This window comes from Candida oxycetoniae (assembly GCF_023343755.2).
Source record: "Candida oxycetoniae strain CBS 10844 chromosome Unknown scaffold4, whole genome shotgun sequence".
In the NCBI taxonomy this organism is placed as follows: Eukaryota; Fungi; Ascomycota; class Pichiomycetes; order Serinales; family Debaryomycetaceae; genus Lodderomyces; species Lodderomyces oxycetoniae.
The window spans coordinates 94,611-111,290 of record NW_026055367.1 but is presented as its reverse complement, the minus strand read 5'-3'; the positions used below and the strand labels follow the sequence as shown (position 1 = coordinate 111,290).

The following is a 16,680-nucleotide window of genomic DNA, read 5'->3' as shown; positions in this document are numbered from 1 at the left end:
GCTCTAAAAATTTGGTCTAAAACACAATTGAAAAAAGAAAACACAGTTGCAAGAAATGACAGTTGAATATCTGAATTACACAAGTTGAAGGTACATGTCAAGCAAATATATGAGAAGAGAAAATGGTGAACCAATTGATCAATGAATTGAGGCAAAAAGAGTAAGGTTTGAAGAACTAGGGGCCTTCCTAAAAACTTTCTGAATGGCTTAGAACAACAATGAGATTGCTTTCACTTTTTTTTTAACAAATTTTTTTATCTTCATTTTTTTTTTTTAACAAATTTTTTTTATCTTCATTTTTTTTTTTTATCTTTTACAGGGACTGTGATAACGTTGTAGTAGTTGCTTGCGACAGATAAAGATCAAGGAAACACTCAGCCAAACCCGTTTTAATCTCAAGGTCAAACGAATAATAATAGTAAAGATAGGTAACGAAAATGCTAATTCCGTTCGAAGTGACATGGTCTATAGAGGAGTGTCAAATCGAACAACCTTACTGATGCGGCTGACACGAGTTAAACGGATACGAGTCAAATTTGTACATTAAAAATAATTGATCAGTTCCAAGCAAAAAAAAAAAAAAAAAGGAAAAATCAGTTTGTAACTCTTGCCCAATTACTCCCTTCAGGTAATACACATCATATCTAGATACACATAAAACAGCTCAAGTCCATGTGTTGACCTACTGATATTTCAGTTACTCATAACATTTTAATTTTTTTCTTTCTTTTTTTTTTTGTTCAGTACATTGTTTTCATTTCAGTCACCACCAAAGAATGTGATACTAAGTTAAGGTGCACGCAGCTTTTCTTACTTAGATACGCTAAACTAAACGCAAAACAACTCTCAGTTTTTCGAATTTCAAGTGCCTAGCAATAGGCGATGATGCTACATATTTCATATATAAACATCACGATGCCTCCTCGTCTTCCCCTCTTTTTCTCTCTCCGCCTTTTCACTCTAAAAATATAACTTTTCACGAACTAAACTGTATCATCAATTGGTTTAGAACTCGGACTGCAGACCAAGGTTACACACCACCAAAGTATATTTAGTTGAGAAAAAAAAAAGTAACCAATATACATACGGCTGTGTTTCTTTTTTTTATTTGTTACTGGTTTCCTCAATTATTCCCATCCACATTTTCATACATATTTTTACTTTAGAATTTTATCCCCAAGGGTAAAAAAAAGAGGAAGTAAGACTGTTACTGTTGCCTGTAAGCCTTGGATTTTATAAGATTACAGAATTCTTTGGAAATCAGTGGTATTTTACAAAAATTCCGAAATTGAGGTTTTCTGTGTCCTTAAATAGTCGAGAATAACTTTATCATCTCCTCATTGGGCTATAGATTTATTGCAATAAGTCACTTATAAACAGCAACGACGATAACAAAGCGAGAGCAAAAGATTGTACAACAAGTAAACTGAAAATGTCAGAAAAAGCTTCAACAAACACTTCAGTCTCTCAGTTTATATCAACACTTGTACCTACTTTGGTCATTTCAGTTGTATTTGTCGTGGCCTTTGTAATAATACGTAAGTATCAAAAAAGAGTTTATGAACCACGTTCAATTGTCAAGTCGTTACCGGAAGATTTAAGACCCCAATCACCACCGGCAGGCATTTTCAGCTGGTTGGGTTCACTACTTCGCAGGCCAGAAACTTTTATAATCCAGTATGCGGGCCCAGATGGATATTTTTTTCTTCGTTTTTTATTTGAATTTTGCTGTATTTGTATCTTGGGGGCTATAATTACATGGCCCATATTGTTCCCAGTTAATGCATCGAATGGAAACAATAACCAGCCAGGCTCAACAGTTGCTGGATTTGATATCTTGACCATTGCAAATGTGCGAAATAAATGGAGAACTTTTGCACACGTTTTCTTATCTTGGATCTTATTTGGTGCTGTGATTTTTTTGATCTACCGTGAGTTGGTTTATTATACTACTTTCAGACACGTTTTACAAACAACTCCACTATACGATTCCTTGTTGAGCTCAAGAACTTTGTTATTGACTGAGATTTCAACCAATAATTTGAATGATGAGTCTTTAAGGAGTTATTTCCCAACCGCTACAAACATTTGGTATGGCAGGGATTACAAAAAGTTGGAAGAGGAGTGTGAGGAAAGAACCAAATTGGCTAGCAAGTATGAAGGTGCACTAAACAAAGTAATGACTAAAGCTGTAAAGCTAAGAAACAAATGTATTAAGAAAAAGAAACCAGTTCCAGAACCTGCTGACGATCTTGACAAGTACTTGAAGGATGGTAAGAAGAGACCAACCCACAGATTGAAATTTCTTATTGGTAAAAAGGTTGATACTTTGACTTATGGTGCTGAGAAATTGGGCGAGTTGAACAAGTCAATAGTGAAACGACAGGAAAAGTATCAAACGTCCACTCAATTGCCATCAGTGTTTCTTGAATTTCCAACTCAATTGGAATTGCAAAAAGCTTATCAAGCTATTCCTTACAATAAAGATTTCAAAGGAGTTAAAAGAATTACTGGTGTTTCCCCAGATGATATCATTTGGAAGAATTTACAATTGACATCAACAAAGAGAAGAATCAAGACTATTCTTGCAAATACCTTTTTGACATTGTTGATTATATTTTGGTGTATTCCAGTTGCTGTTGTTGGTGCCATTTCCAATATTAATTTCTTGACTGAAAAAGTGCCATTTTTGAGATTTATCAATAATATGCCTAGTGTCATCATGGGTGTTATTACAGGTTTACTTCCAGTAGTTGCCTTGGCCATTTTGATGTCCTTGATTCCGCCGGTTATCAAATGGATGGGAAGAATTTCTGGTCGTCTTACAGTCCAGCAAGTTGATGAATATTGTCAATCGTGGTTTTTTGCCTTTCAAGTTGTTAATGTTTTCCTTGCTGTTGCCTTGGGTTCATCTGCAGCTTCGGTTGCGCAAGAAATTGTTAAAGATCCAGGTTCGGCATTAAAACAATTATCTGAAAGATTCCCCCCATCTGTGAATTTTTACTATTCATACCTTTGCTTACAAGGATTAACAATAAGCTCTGGTGTGTTATTACAAATTGTTGCATTGATTTTGTCTCATATCTTGGGAAGGATTTTGGATAGTACTCCAAGAGCTAAATGGACAAGGTGGAACACCTTGACTCAACCAGGTTTTTCTGTGTTATACCCTGGATTTCAATTGTTAACCGTTATTGCTCTTGCTTATTCAGTTATCGCGCCATTGATTTTGGGCTTTACTGCAATTGCTTTTGCTTTATTCTACTTTGCATATATCTACACATTGATTTATGTCATGAGACCAAGTACAGTTGATGCAAGGGGTAGAAATTATGTTAAATCCTTGTTTCAGTTATTTACAGGGTTATTTTTGGCACAATTGTGGATCACTGCATTATTTGTTTTCACCAAGAATTGGGCATGTGTTGCTTTGGAAGCTGTGATTATTGTCGTTACAATAATTGCCAGATGCTGGTTAAAGAGACGATTTGTAGCCAATGTCGACGCGGTACCTATTTCAGCAATAAGATATGCAGCAGGTGATTCTGCTTATGCTTACCCAATGCATGATCAAGGATCGAAGGAGATTAAGACTGAAGGCCAAAATTACTGGGAAGGAGGTAATCAATTGGGATTAAAAGCAGGTGATGATGTCAAGGATCAAGTTTTGCCCGACAGATATCTTGGTACGTCAACAGCAGCAACGGCTGTTCCCAACATCAACACTAGTGGTGCTGTTCCTAATGCTGGAGTTGTCACTCATGAACACCGCGTGTCGGACTCTTCAGCCGCAGATAGTAAGATTATTAGTAAAATGGATAGTGAAAAAGTATCACGCTCAGCAACGGATCAACGTAGCTTTTCGGCAACTGAAGGTCCTTTTGCTGAACCAAATTCAAACGACGAAGAGAAAGGAGAAAGAAGTCTTGCCAAAAACACTATTAATGGTGTTGCAGGTGCACCAGGCAAAGGCATATCGTGGCTTAAGATATTTTTCCGTCCAAAAACTCAAACTTTTGATATGATTAGAAACATAATGCCAAATTCATACTTTAACTATATTGAATATAATCCTGAGTTTATCAGGCATGCATATGATGATCCTGCAGTATCACAAGAAGAACCTCATATCTGGATTGCCAGAGATCCTATGGGATTATCCGAAATTGAAAAGAACAAGGCACTTAAAGAAGGTGTTGATGTGTCTAACGAGAATGCTACATTTAATGAAAAGGGTCAGATTGTTTTCACAGGTCCACCTCCAACTTATGAAGAAGCTATTAAGGTATGAGAAAAATAAAAATAAAAACAAATAAACAAAGAAGTAGAGAAGACAGAGAAAGGAAGGGGGAAAAAAAACGAGATTCGAGGCTTGTGTAGTATAATGTGTTGTTTTACATTTTCTTTGTATTAATTGGTGTGAATAGTTGTTTCAAGTGTTTAATATATAATTTCCATTGACATGCGAGGGTAGAATGCAAAGTTCCGGTATTCTACCGAAAGTTTTGTAAGCCGGCAGATTTGACTCCTTACCTTTTTGAATGCTGTCATTAAATGTCGCAAGCAACTAAAACTTCAAAAGTTTTCATGATGTCGCTTGGTCTCTTTCACTATAAACAGAATATGTTTGGCGTCTGACGCTACCGAAATGCATATCTCCCCCTTCTAATCAGGATAAAATAAATTTTTACAACACCTCTTTGCTGCAAAATCTTAAATTCTAAATTTCTGAATTTCATACTCAAACTCAAAACTTGAAGTGTGTTCAGGTCATATACCTACTGCTTTCAACTTTAGAAGTTGTGAATGATCACAATTTCCAAGGTCTTTTTCTGCCAGTGATGGGCATGCTAGATTTCTAAAAAAAAAAAAATTGAACATATGTTTGTGTGATAATAACTCCAGCTTCGCGTGCAATGAAAGGCAAAAAAAAAGATACCCCAGATTGTCAAATACAGGTTTTATATGTAGAGTTTTTGTTCATATTTAGGCAGAAGTTGTATTTCACAAATAGGTGGGAATCTGTGACCCAGAATTTAAAAAAATGTAAATGAACTTAGTAAGATTGATTTCTATCAATTTATCTTCATTTTGATACAAAAATATAAAATAAAATAAGAGGAGGAAAAAAAAAAAGAAACTGGCAAAAATATGTACAGCTAGATTTCGAAGACACATGGTTGCAGTCACTCATCTAGAGAGGTCCAAATGCCTTGTGGATCTAAATGTGATAGAACTGGAGATGAAGAAAAAGACTAAGTTAAAAAGTCAAAAGAAACACACATTTTTTAAATAAGCTCATATTTTCTTGTTTAACACAAAAGTGGAGTCGAGTAGTGTCATAAAAATGTTCTTTTTTTTTTCTTTTTTTTTTTTTTTTCCTTGCCTGATAGTTAATGATCGTCTTGGGAGATGTTACTGGTTAGTTTTACCACACGGATTATCAAAGACTGAGGTAAAGCAAACAATCTTGTACTACTGAATGATGCTTTTTCCGAGACACCACTTACTTGGGTAGTTGACTTGCCATATTTAACATCATATACTTTCACCTAAAATGCCTGTGAAATTTGCTAATGGTGAATTTCAAAATCTTACAGACTACAACTCATAGTGCATTATAATGCACTTTTGTTAGTATAGAATAATAATAATATATAACCCATAAGTGGAGTAAAATGTAGAGGTGTAGGAGTAAGTGTAGAGGTGTAGGAGTAAGTGTAGAGGTGTAGGAGTAAGTGTAGAGGTGTAGGAGTAAGTGTAGAGGTGTAGGAGTAAGTGTAGAGGTGTAGGAGTAAATGTGTATGGAATATTTGCAGTATACTGCGGTGTCAAAACTCTTCTCGTGTGTCTCTTTTTCTTTCACAATGCAGGTACTATACTGTTCAAGACGAGTAGAAGTATACGGATTGTAAATATACCCGCCAAAAGTACCATCTCTCCCTCTGTACACACACACAGCTCTCTCTAACCCTCCCCCCTTTTCACCCTACAATTTCTTTCTCTATAATGGTGGGTTATACTTTGCTATGTTGTGTAGTAGTATGTGCACTTCATAATAGAATTGAAAAATGAAATTTTTCAAATATTATAATTGTCAAATTTATTGTGTAATAAAAAAGCAATACTTGGGTCAATTAGTCAAATAGTTTATTTGACAAGTTAGGCATTGGTTAGGCTAAAGTTAACAGGTTGGTCTAAAATAGTTATGCAGTACTTTTAACATCAACGAGAAATGAGACATAACTCGGCAATAATGAGGTATTTTTTTACCAACACAATAGAATAAGCCAACATTTAGCACAATAGCTGTACAAATTTTTACAATATGTGCCTTCCTCAGCAAAAATCCAAGAAAAGCCACCCAAGCTACCGCTCTCCCACCAACAAGTACACAATACCTATCTATACTCAATGTGGAAAGGAATAATTAGACATATGCGCAGAAGTAAGATACATATATTTATATTTTTATATATCTATATATATCCTCTTTATAGCTTCTTCTTCTTTCCGTTTTTCACCGATTCTTTCAAACTCTCTCCCTCTACCTTATCTATCCTCCACCGTTCTGGATCCCCCTGTTTCTGCTAGCACTTACTGGGTACCTCCTTACTAAAAAAAAATAATCTACTATTAGACTTAGGGTAGTTTGGCTAACTTTGTCGAAAATTTTAAGGACTGAAATTTGACATAAAAGAAAGAAAAAAATTAGTTGAATAATTAGATTTTTTCTTTGGAGAAAAAATAAAATAAAGGGTCACAGCACAATTTTTATTTCAACCCCAAAACCAAACGAAATCAAAAAAAAAAAAAAAAAGAGAGGGAGAAAGAGAGAGAGAGAGAGAGAGAAAGAGAGAAAGAAAGAGAGAGATCCATTTATATCGGACTGGATGAGTAAAAATTAGTTACGCGGTGTTATTAAGTGTCGTAATTACTGGATATTATATGCTTTTATTCAGCATTTAAGGGGAAAAATGTCTGAGATTAATTATCCCAATGGTCATGATGGTCAGCGCCCGCTACACCAACAACATCATCAACAACACCATCAACAAGAGCAACATCGACAACTACTACAACCACCACCACCACCACCACCACCATTATCAGCGCAACAACAACAACTACAACAACTGCAACAACCACAACAATTTCAGCTACAACAGATTAATCAGTCTTCGCCGCACCACCATTATCCAATTCCCCCGCGAACAAAAGAGAGGAAAAGTAGAAGACCTCATAAAAATTCTCGTGATGGTATGTGATAAGTTCAATCACCGTTTTGCACAATGTGTACCCTTCCATCTATCTTCTTTTTTTTTTTTTTTTTTTTTTTTTTTTTTTTTACATTTTTTTTTTTTTTTTTTTTTTTTTTTTTTTGTTTTACTAACATTGTCATTTTTTTTTTGTAGGGTGTCCCAACTGTAAGCATAAGAGAATAAAATGCTCAGAAGAACTTCCATCTTGTCATAATTGCTTAAAGAAGAACTATCATTGTGGTTATCTTGATTTTCCCAAAGAAAAATTGGAAAAACTACTAAGAAAGCATCTGAAGAAAACTGGAGAAAAATATGCCATAGAACAGTCTTCACAGAAGGAACACATAAAAGCTCAACAGTTTCCGGAACCACGACTAACACCATTACCACCTTTATCTTTGTCGAATGTGACCATAATGAACAAGAATCAGTTCAATGCCGAAAATGTGAAAAAAGTTACCAATTCAATTAATAACTCAGGCATACTTTCTTCATCCCGGTTCTTGAGTGAAGCCAATCCAAACAATGTTAGACCACCACCCTTGAATTTGGGCGTTCCAGCAAGACTTTTGAATTTCCTGGATAATGGAGACTATAATTTGACACCAGGAACACCAGATTTGCTTAACAATAGTCCCTCAATAATCACTCCTCCAGTTCCAAATCAAGGAACCTCCATAGACTCTTCTCCTTGCTCGGATACACCCAACAATGTCAATGAGGTATTCTCGAACTACTTATCGACTTATATACCGAATCAAACAACAGCATCCTCAACACCTCCCAATATATTTGACTTTGTACCAGATGAAGATTGGGGCCAATACTTTTTTGCACCTATAGGGGATAGTGATTTGAACATGGCGGTTTATAAAGATGCGATAAAAAAATTTTCGAGCAGCCGCAGCGATTTTCAACTTCCAGATATTCTATTTGAGGCACCACAGGCTACTCCAAATAATGTAGTACCAGGTTCCAATAGTAAGAAGCTTACCTCGGAAATCCTCGAGACACAAAACAGATTTCACGATTCAGATGCTCACTCAGTGGATAGTTTTGAAAGATCTTTTTATATTTTTGGCCAGCATTATGGTACAGAAAACCTTGGAAATGGTTACAATGGTGTATCAAAAACCGATCTCGCTTCAAGTTCACCATCTCTGCAAGTTGGAGAACCATTGCCAATGGCAGTAATATCACAAACATCCTTCAATGTTTTAAGCCACCCTGACAAAATTAAACATTTGTTTACCAAAAATGCCAATAAGTCTAAATTAGTTCCAGAAAACTTTGGCACGTTACTGCAGCTGCAGCCCGAATTGACGGAAGCAAACGCTAAAAATTTATGGATAGGTGCATTTAGTCAAGCAATAGTCTTACATTACATCTATTTCACATTTTTCATGGATAGAGCTTTGAATGTTATTTTGAAGGTGTGTCGGAATTCTGTCAACTCAAGCAGCAGCACAACATGTTTCACCCAAAAAATTGAGGAAACACTCACGGGCAAATCGTATGCCTACTTTGGAACCTTAATCAAGAATCTTAGGGAATCAGTAGACGGTATCGACATTGAAAGCTCGACTATTGTATCCTGGTATGCAGGGTGGTCACTATTCTTGCATACACAAGCGAGCGTCAAATCAATCATTCTTTTTCATGGTGGTTCAGCTTCCTTATTGTGGAACTGCTTAAACGGTTATAAGAGCATAAACGAACTTTCCCCGCCTTTATTATTTTTGACCTATGCGTTGAGAAACCACACATCCGCGATTGTAGCCCCAGATTACAAATTTGACGTTGTCACAGAGTTGTATAACGATTTTATTCATTTCAAAAAGTTTATCAACTATAATTCCGAGTTGACAACAACCAAGAATGGGTACATTTTGAAACAGTTTGTTAGTTTAGAAAGTTTTTTGAAAGATCTTACACAAGAGATTTACCCTCGGTTTATGAAAATTGATCAATTTTACAAAAACAAGAATGGAGAAACAAACAATAGCTTTGGGATTAAATATTTTTCCCCTTCTATGCTTTATGACGTTTTGACTAGGTGGTTCAAAATAGTACCTAGTTATGCGTACTCAATAGGAAGAGGAATGACTCCCCTTAAGAGAGTGTTTTATTTGTTTTTTGTTGCAGTGGCCAAAGCTTTTATTCAAGTTTTTCCCATCATCAGATGCACGTTCCTAATTGATACTTGGAATATCATATATCCAAAAACATCCTTTGATTACAAGTTGTTTAAATTTTCTAGGTCTGAAGTTTTGAACGATAGCCAGTATCATTACTTGACGAATTTATCAGCAAAATTATTGAGAATTATTAAATTTTTCAATACAAGGGAGCAAATCATATCGCATTACATGTCAGCGCATACAGTTCTCAAACCGGGAGAACAATTTATAGACTATATAAATCCAGGTGAAGGAAATCCAATTGAGGGATTATCAGTACGAGACATTGTTTGCACCAACCCACGGAAGATCGATTTTAAGGAAATAATGATTACAAATTTTTCCATCAACACCATTGTGAACATCTATAACTATCCTATACTACTTGATTTCGGTAATCACCTAAATGATATAACAATGGATTTTCGAAAGATTGTAGAACAAGAAAATCGTAGCCAGAAGGTGAGAATTCAAAGTTATAGAGCTAGATACGAAGGAGTGCGAAGCTCTAATAAGAATGGTGAAACTTTGACCAATGTGAATCATGCCTACGATTTTGACTTTGATAGAGGGATGTTTTCATTTGACTATAATGTAGAATTGGCACTTGTCTACCTTTTCAACTACTTGGAAACAACTGCTGGCGGCAAAGAGTTGACAATCGAGGAGGCCAAGAATCAAGCGCTCAATTTTGAAGCTTCTCAGAAGGCGGTGCTACACAGTTTGGACTTTATTAATGATCATTGATATAGCTGAAATCTTATTTATAACTATCAAGAGTGCCACTCACATAAGGAGAGCATTCTTGAATTTCCGGTACCTTTTCAGAATAATGACTTTCTCTCTCTCTCTCTCTCTCTCTCTCTGTCTTTTACTATTTTTTTCTATTGTTCGACTTCATGTTTTAGTCTAATCAATTTGGTGACATGTAGCAAACATTGTTTCTTTTAGTAACACAAAGATAAGAGCCACAGTATATAGTTTACTCTTCTGGAAAGGCAAAAACCTATAACTTCCACATCACACCACAAGCAACTTGGTAAACAGATAGTCAATTATTTCATCAATTGTGTTTAATAATATTACCCATTACTACCCTAAATCATTAAGGATCATGAACAAGAAGGTGCAACAGTCATCGACATTGTTGCGAGTCAAAAGGTTCAATTCTGCCCCTTATTTTCTATTCACGGTGGTAGCACTTTTATGTTACTTCATCACACAAATACCTTTCAGCAGCTTTGGTCCCAGTCTTCAATTGGACATTAAAGATAAAGATGACAATGCTAGTATTGACCCTGAGCAGAATGTACTTCAATCTCTAAAAATAAATTTAGCATCAAATTGGGCCAAGAAATATACAGCCGAGGCACACTTGGCAGGTACCAATTACCCCCTAGTTGAATGGACCGAGCAGAAACTTCAGGAATTTGGTTTTGACACTACAATTGACCCATACGAAATATTGGTGAGTTATCCCAAAGACCATGATTTGAACTTGGTAGATGCAGATGGAAAGTTGGTCTATAAGGCACCATTAAAGGAAGATGTAGTCAAGGAGGATCCAACTACTTACAACGACACCGTTCCAACATTTTTGGGATATGCTGCTAATGGGAATGTCACTGGTCACTACGTATATGCTAACTACGGATCAAAGGAGGATTTTAAGGCCCTAAAGGAACACGACATCGATGTCAGAGGAAAGATTGTTGTTGTTCGTTATGGAAAAATCTTTAGGGGTCTTAAAGTGAAATTTGCTCAGGATTTAGGTGCAATCGGTGTGTTGATTTATTCAGATCCAGGGGATGACTTTGGAATCACACCAGCTAATGGTTTCAAACAGTATCCAAAGGGACCAGCTAGACAAGAGAGTTCAGTCCAACGAGGTAGTGTTCAGTTTTTAGGTGGAGAAGGTTCAACACCGGGTGATCCAACCACCCCTAGTTACGCATCCAAGCCCGGGGTCGAGAGAAAGGACCCACACTCAAGCATTGGCAAGATCCCAGCCTTACCTATATCATATCGTGAAGTTAAACCCATTTTACAAAAGCTAAACGGCCATGGAGCCAAGATTTCCGGATTTGAAGGTGAACTTGATGGATTTGACTACTATACTGGTCCTTCCAAATACCAGCTTAACCTATTCAATGAGCAGGAATTCAAGATCACAACATTGTGGAATGTATACGGTGAAATCAAAGGTGAAAAATCAAATGAGGTTATCATTTTGGGAAACCACAGAGACGCTTGGATTAAAGGTGGTGCAGCAGATCCAAACAGTGGCTCTGCCACCTTATTAGAAGTCGCACGTGCATTAGGTAACTTGAAAAGGGCAGGACACAAGTTCAAAAGAACTATAATATTGCATAGCTACGATGGCGAGGAATATGGATTGTTGGGATCTACTGAACAAGGAGAGTACTTTGCTGAAAAGTATCAAAGAGACGTTGTTGCTTACCTTAATCTAGACGTTTCAGTTAGTGGTAAGAATCTCAATTTGGGATCATCGCCAGTTTTGAACGCGCTCTTATTTGATGTTGCCAAAAAATTGGACTATCCTGAAGGTGGTTCGTTATACGATCATTATGTAGAAAAACACCATGGCGAGAAAATCAAAACGCTTGGAAGCGGATCGGACTACACTGTCTATTTGGAGCACTTAGGAATCCCATCAGTGGATTTAGGTTTTACTGGTGGAAAAGATGACCCAATATACCATTACCATTCAAACTACGATTCATACCACTGGATGGAAAAATTTGGCGACAAAGGATTTGTTTATCACAACTTGGCTGCAAAATACTTGGCGTTATTGACCTTGCAGTTGAGCGAAAGAGAAATCATCAATTTTAATCTTGAGAATTACGCAGCAGGTTTGTTGCAGTATTACAACGAAACTGTAGCACGTGTTCCCGAAAGTTGGTTGAACAGATCAGCAAATTCAGATAGGAAAGAAGTAGAAAAAGAAAAGAAGTTGGACTTTGAAGAATACAAGTATACCAAAAGAATCACACAAAGCCATTATGTCACACCAATTTGCAGAAGGATGCAGATGGGAATTATTCATGGCAACAAACACCACCATCACGATGAAAGTAGAAACCTAAGACAAATACTAGATCGCACATACCATCAACTAACATTTTTGAGAAACTCAACTGAACAATTTGACAAAAAATCAGAACTACTTCAAGTGCAATATGACCACATTGATGAATTGCCACTATTGCAAAGAATCAAATTGCGTTTGCAAATTAGATTTCACAACAAATCCTTAAAATACTTTGAACGTAATTTTTTATACTCAAAAGGATTAAATCAAAGACAATGGTTCAAGCACATAGTATTTGCAAGCGGCAGATACACAGGTTACGCAGGACAAAATTTTCCTGGTTTGAATGAAGCCATTGAAGACAAAGACTTTAACATATTTGTTCATTGGCTTCATATTCTTAACAGAAAAATAACCACAGTTGCTAATCACTTAAACAATTCCAACTAAAACAACTGAAAGACGTAAACAATACGTATCATTATATTATCTAGACAATTTTTTAATTCAAACTCTAAAACTTCAAATTTATCCTCTAACTCTGCTCCTTTCCCGACTTATTGTACAGCTGCCCTATAATCTTTTCTATACAGTGTTCAACCACTGACATTCAGGGTCATCCAAAAACACTAAACATTTCGACAACCCTAATTAATGAACTATTGAATAAAACAAAACGATAAATAAAACTATCCTTTCAAGTTACAATATACAAATGGGAACTGAATAAACAATTATTCTAAAAAGATATGAGATAAGCAATATAACTCGGTTTGCACATTTTCAGAATATAACAAAAAGGTGATAAATTTGAATAATTTCCAACCACTTATTCATATTAATGCAACAATATTCTTATGTTGATACTTCATGTTTACTGCTTCTCCGCCACAAAAAGAAAGATAAGTTCGCAATATCAATACAACTAGCCTTCCACCCACGTAATGTGATTTAGACAAGAAAACACTCTACAAATAAAGCAGAGAGCAAATATTTCAAAACTAGTTCGCAAACTTAACGGGGTTTGATGCATACACAGCAACCTTGCATCTTCATACAAGAAATTGAAACCATAGTTTTCCAAATACCCATGAACTCTTCAAAATATACTTACACTGAATCATCAGTATTACAATTGAGACCTGATAAGTCACCATGTTTTGCTACATCTTCCTGATTTATCTACATTTCACTTTCAACTCGTCAAATGAATCATACATCATTTTTCACAGCACTTATAACTCTCGTGCTTCAGTAATTTTTAACATTTTTATCCGTCAACTAAATCATTATCCTTTTACCTGCATTGATTAAGATTCTTGCTAGAAATTTGAAAAAACCAGGACACCATCGTACCTATAGACTTTTCTGGGAAGTAAGTTTATCATCAAAGCAAGAAAAAAGTAGAAAACGACTCGTAAGTTCAAGGGATAAGAGCAAACAGGAGTTCAAGAAGAAAGTTTGTTACGTGGTTATTTTGGATTGATGTTATTTTTTGTACTGTTCCAAAAAATTATTCAGCTTACCGGAACTGTTCATTCTAATCAATACGATTGAAACAGATTATTTCAATGTATTCGGTTAACTTAGTTTTTAAAGCTTGTGTATATCCATAAAATGATATCCAACGTAAAGCTGTTTGTCGGAGTAATGTTTTTTACTAGTTTTTTTACTTCTGATTGAGCATTAAAACAATCCCAAATATGTGTTGGCTGCTTGTGTCTTTTTTCTTCCCTCTCAGCTATTGTGCCTTCTGTTGCACTAACATAGAATTTGTGGAATGAGTTTGTACGGTAAAAATTGTTTCATCGAATTTGTGTGATTTTCCGTTCCATACTACACCATGTCTAGATTTGTTTACCGAGTCGCTAGTGAGGTCATCTGTGAGATGTTTCAAATTTCTCACTTGTTTTTGGTATGTGAGTATTGATTAATTGCTCTCTGTGTTTATCTAATGTTAAAAGTATTTGTAACATCTTAATGATACACAGATGGTTCTATCATTTCGTTGATTTATACTCGAAGGAAAAGCTTATACGTTTCATTTAGCTCAGTTTTTTTCATTGCCAATTTGCATTAATTGGTAGTAAATCTGGGGAATGAATCGATTTGTATGAGTGTGTATTTTGTATCTCATCATGTTTAGTTATGACATCCATAAAAAGATTGAAATTGTTTCTAGCTCAATGTTTTGTACTTCCGTCCACTGTGGTTTTTTTTGAATAATCTAAGACTGCAGGTACTGTTTTAGCGTTAAAACTCTTCATTTTCGTTCATTGTTTATGTCGAATGGAGAGTTCAAGCCAGAGCAAAAGATTATTCGAAATTAATGGTTAAATCTATAAAAATCGATATATAATTGTCTCTGTAGGATATTCTGTTTATCGGGTCAGACTCTTCAATCTTGCCTCAGCTGCACGCGCGCGTTGTTCTCTCATTAGTTTTGCCTTTTGTTCAGCAGACAAGCCATTGATGTTAATGTTACTATTTGGTACTGGTTTTGCTGTACGAGTGGGAGGTTGGTTGTCTTTTTCCAAAGCTAGTTCTAGTTTTAGTTGTTTTTGCTTTTCCTCTTTGATCTGATTTTCACGTTTCCTATCCTCTTCTTCAAACTCTGCTTTTGTGCGAGCCACTCCCACTTTTGCACTGTCCCAATCGCAGTAATCTTCCCCTAGCCTACTTCTTGCAATTTGAAAGACTCTTCTTGTGTTTGAATCACCCAATTCTGCAGGCACTTTTCCTAGATCATTCACTACAAGTGGGGAAGCTCTCAAGTTGAGTAAGAGAATTTGAACCATGTGAACCAATCTATTTGCAGAAGCATAATGAAGTAAGGTTGGCGTATTTGTAAGTTGGCCACTTGTGTTCAACCTGTATTCGTCAACATTGATGTTTTTTTCCTTAATTAGTTTCATAAAGGATGGTCCCTTTTGTTTTTTTAGTGCAGTCGTTAATTCGTTTGCCAATGCCTCTTGCTCCTTCTGTTCAGGTGATATTTCCATTTGTTGTGGCAATTTTTCCTTTTTAATCGCTTGTTCTGTCTTAATTGTTGGCTCTGGAAGAACAACTATTTTCAAATGAGTCAATTCGTACCAGCTTCGTTTCACTTCTGACAAACTTGCTCGTTTGGTAGAAAATGGAAGCTTTTTGACTCTTTCATCACCCGGCTTGATCAATGCACCATCGTACCCAACAAGTACTTTTTTGTTTGTAGGACCGTTAGCCCTAATATATATCGAAGAGCATTCGCGTATATGCTCCCCCCATTCCGAAATCAATTCTCGGACTTCCTGTGCCAATGCCTGTTCATTGTATCTCCTGATGCTTGACCCAGCCGAAACTGCTTTCCCGCGAGAGTTATCGCTTGCTCCTTGAGCACCACCCTGTTTCCTTCTTGTAGTATATCTATGAAATGTCTTGGACAATATGACGTTGACACTCAGCTCTCTTGATGATAATGTAGCTTGTCCCTTGAGGTCTAGTTGTTCATGAGAAATGATCGCTCCTGCAAAATGTCCTCCGCCAATCATGAATATAGCAGACTTACCGTGGGCTTGCCTTTTTATAGACATTAAACTGTCGTGTGGAGAATCGAGCTCATTGCCCGTAAAGACAGCCTTGTATATCCCAATTGCTTTGGATTCAGGAACAAGAGGGCTCTCAAATAATATAAAAGGACTTTTCGTGTGTAGATGTGATGCTGATGAGTTGTAGTCGTTATCTTTTTCTTCTTCTTCTTGTATGCTCAATTTATTGATCAAACTTTGCACTTTTAGATCTTGTTGATTCTGATCATCCAGTTCCGACTCGCTGTTAATATCTGACCCTGAAATGTCCTCTATAGATTCCGTCTCTAACAATTCTTCAAATTCTTCTTCACTCACAGGTGGTAAATTGCTTTGCGCTCGTTTTAAATTGTAGCGGTGAAGATCTGATTTGTAATAACTTTCATCTTTAATTTCTGCTTTTACCTTGACTTCCTGTGTTTGTTCAATAAGTTGCACTATTTGTGAGGTATTCAAGTCAAATCGTAGCAATTTTAGCGAGTTGAGAAACTCGTCCGACAAGTCATAGATGTATGTCTGATCCATACCACCTTTTTCTTGAAAAAATAACATAAAAGAAATGGGTTTGTAAAGTGAAATTTGTTGCTTTTCATCTCATTTTTTATCTGGATTTTATT

At 36.1% G+C, this 16,680-nt stretch overlaps 3 protein-coding genes and 1 pseudogene across 4 annotated transcripts; 3 read left to right on the top strand and 1 right to left on the bottom strand. All coding sequences in view use genetic code 12, as the record gives it.

Moving 5' to 3' along the window:
* Positions 1 to 1,432: 1,432 nt before the first annotated feature.
* PHM7 (Phm7p) lies at positions 1,433 to 4,291 on the top strand (the record flags this gene model as incomplete). Its single annotated transcript, XM_049326928.1, has 1 exon — positions 1,433 to 4,291. One exon carries the CDS (start codon positions 1,433 to 1,435, stop codon positions 4,289 to 4,291), a length of 2,859 nt encoding a protein of 952 aa, XP_049181868.1.
* Positions 4,292 to 6,977: 2,686 nt separating this feature from the next.
* Positions 6,978 to 10,189, top strand: KGF56_000964 (annotated as a pseudogene). Its single transcript has 3 exons — positions 6,978 to 7,260; positions 7,416 to 8,859; positions 9,019 to 10,189. Coding segments are annotated over exons 1-3 (2,898 nt in total).
* Positions 10,190 to 10,556: 367 nt separating this feature from the next.
* VPS70 (putative zinc metalloprotease) lies at positions 10,557 to 12,947 on the top strand (the record flags this gene model as incomplete). The annotated part of the gene is made up of 1 exon (XM_049326927.1): positions 10,557 to 12,947. The coding sequence occupies one exon, from the start codon at positions 10,557 to 10,559 to the stop codon at positions 12,945 to 12,947; it is 2,391 nt and encodes a 796-aa protein (XP_049181867.1).
* Positions 12,948 to 14,878: 1,931 nt separating this feature from the next.
* Positions 14,879 to 16,615, bottom strand: KGF56_000962 (uncharacterized protein; the record flags this gene model as incomplete). Its single annotated transcript, XM_049326926.1, has 1 exon — positions 14,879 to 16,615. One exon carries the CDS (start codon positions 16,613 to 16,615, stop codon positions 14,879 to 14,881), a length of 1,737 nt encoding a protein of 578 aa, XP_049181866.1.
* Between the last annotated feature and the right edge of the window lie 65 nt (positions 16,616 to 16,680).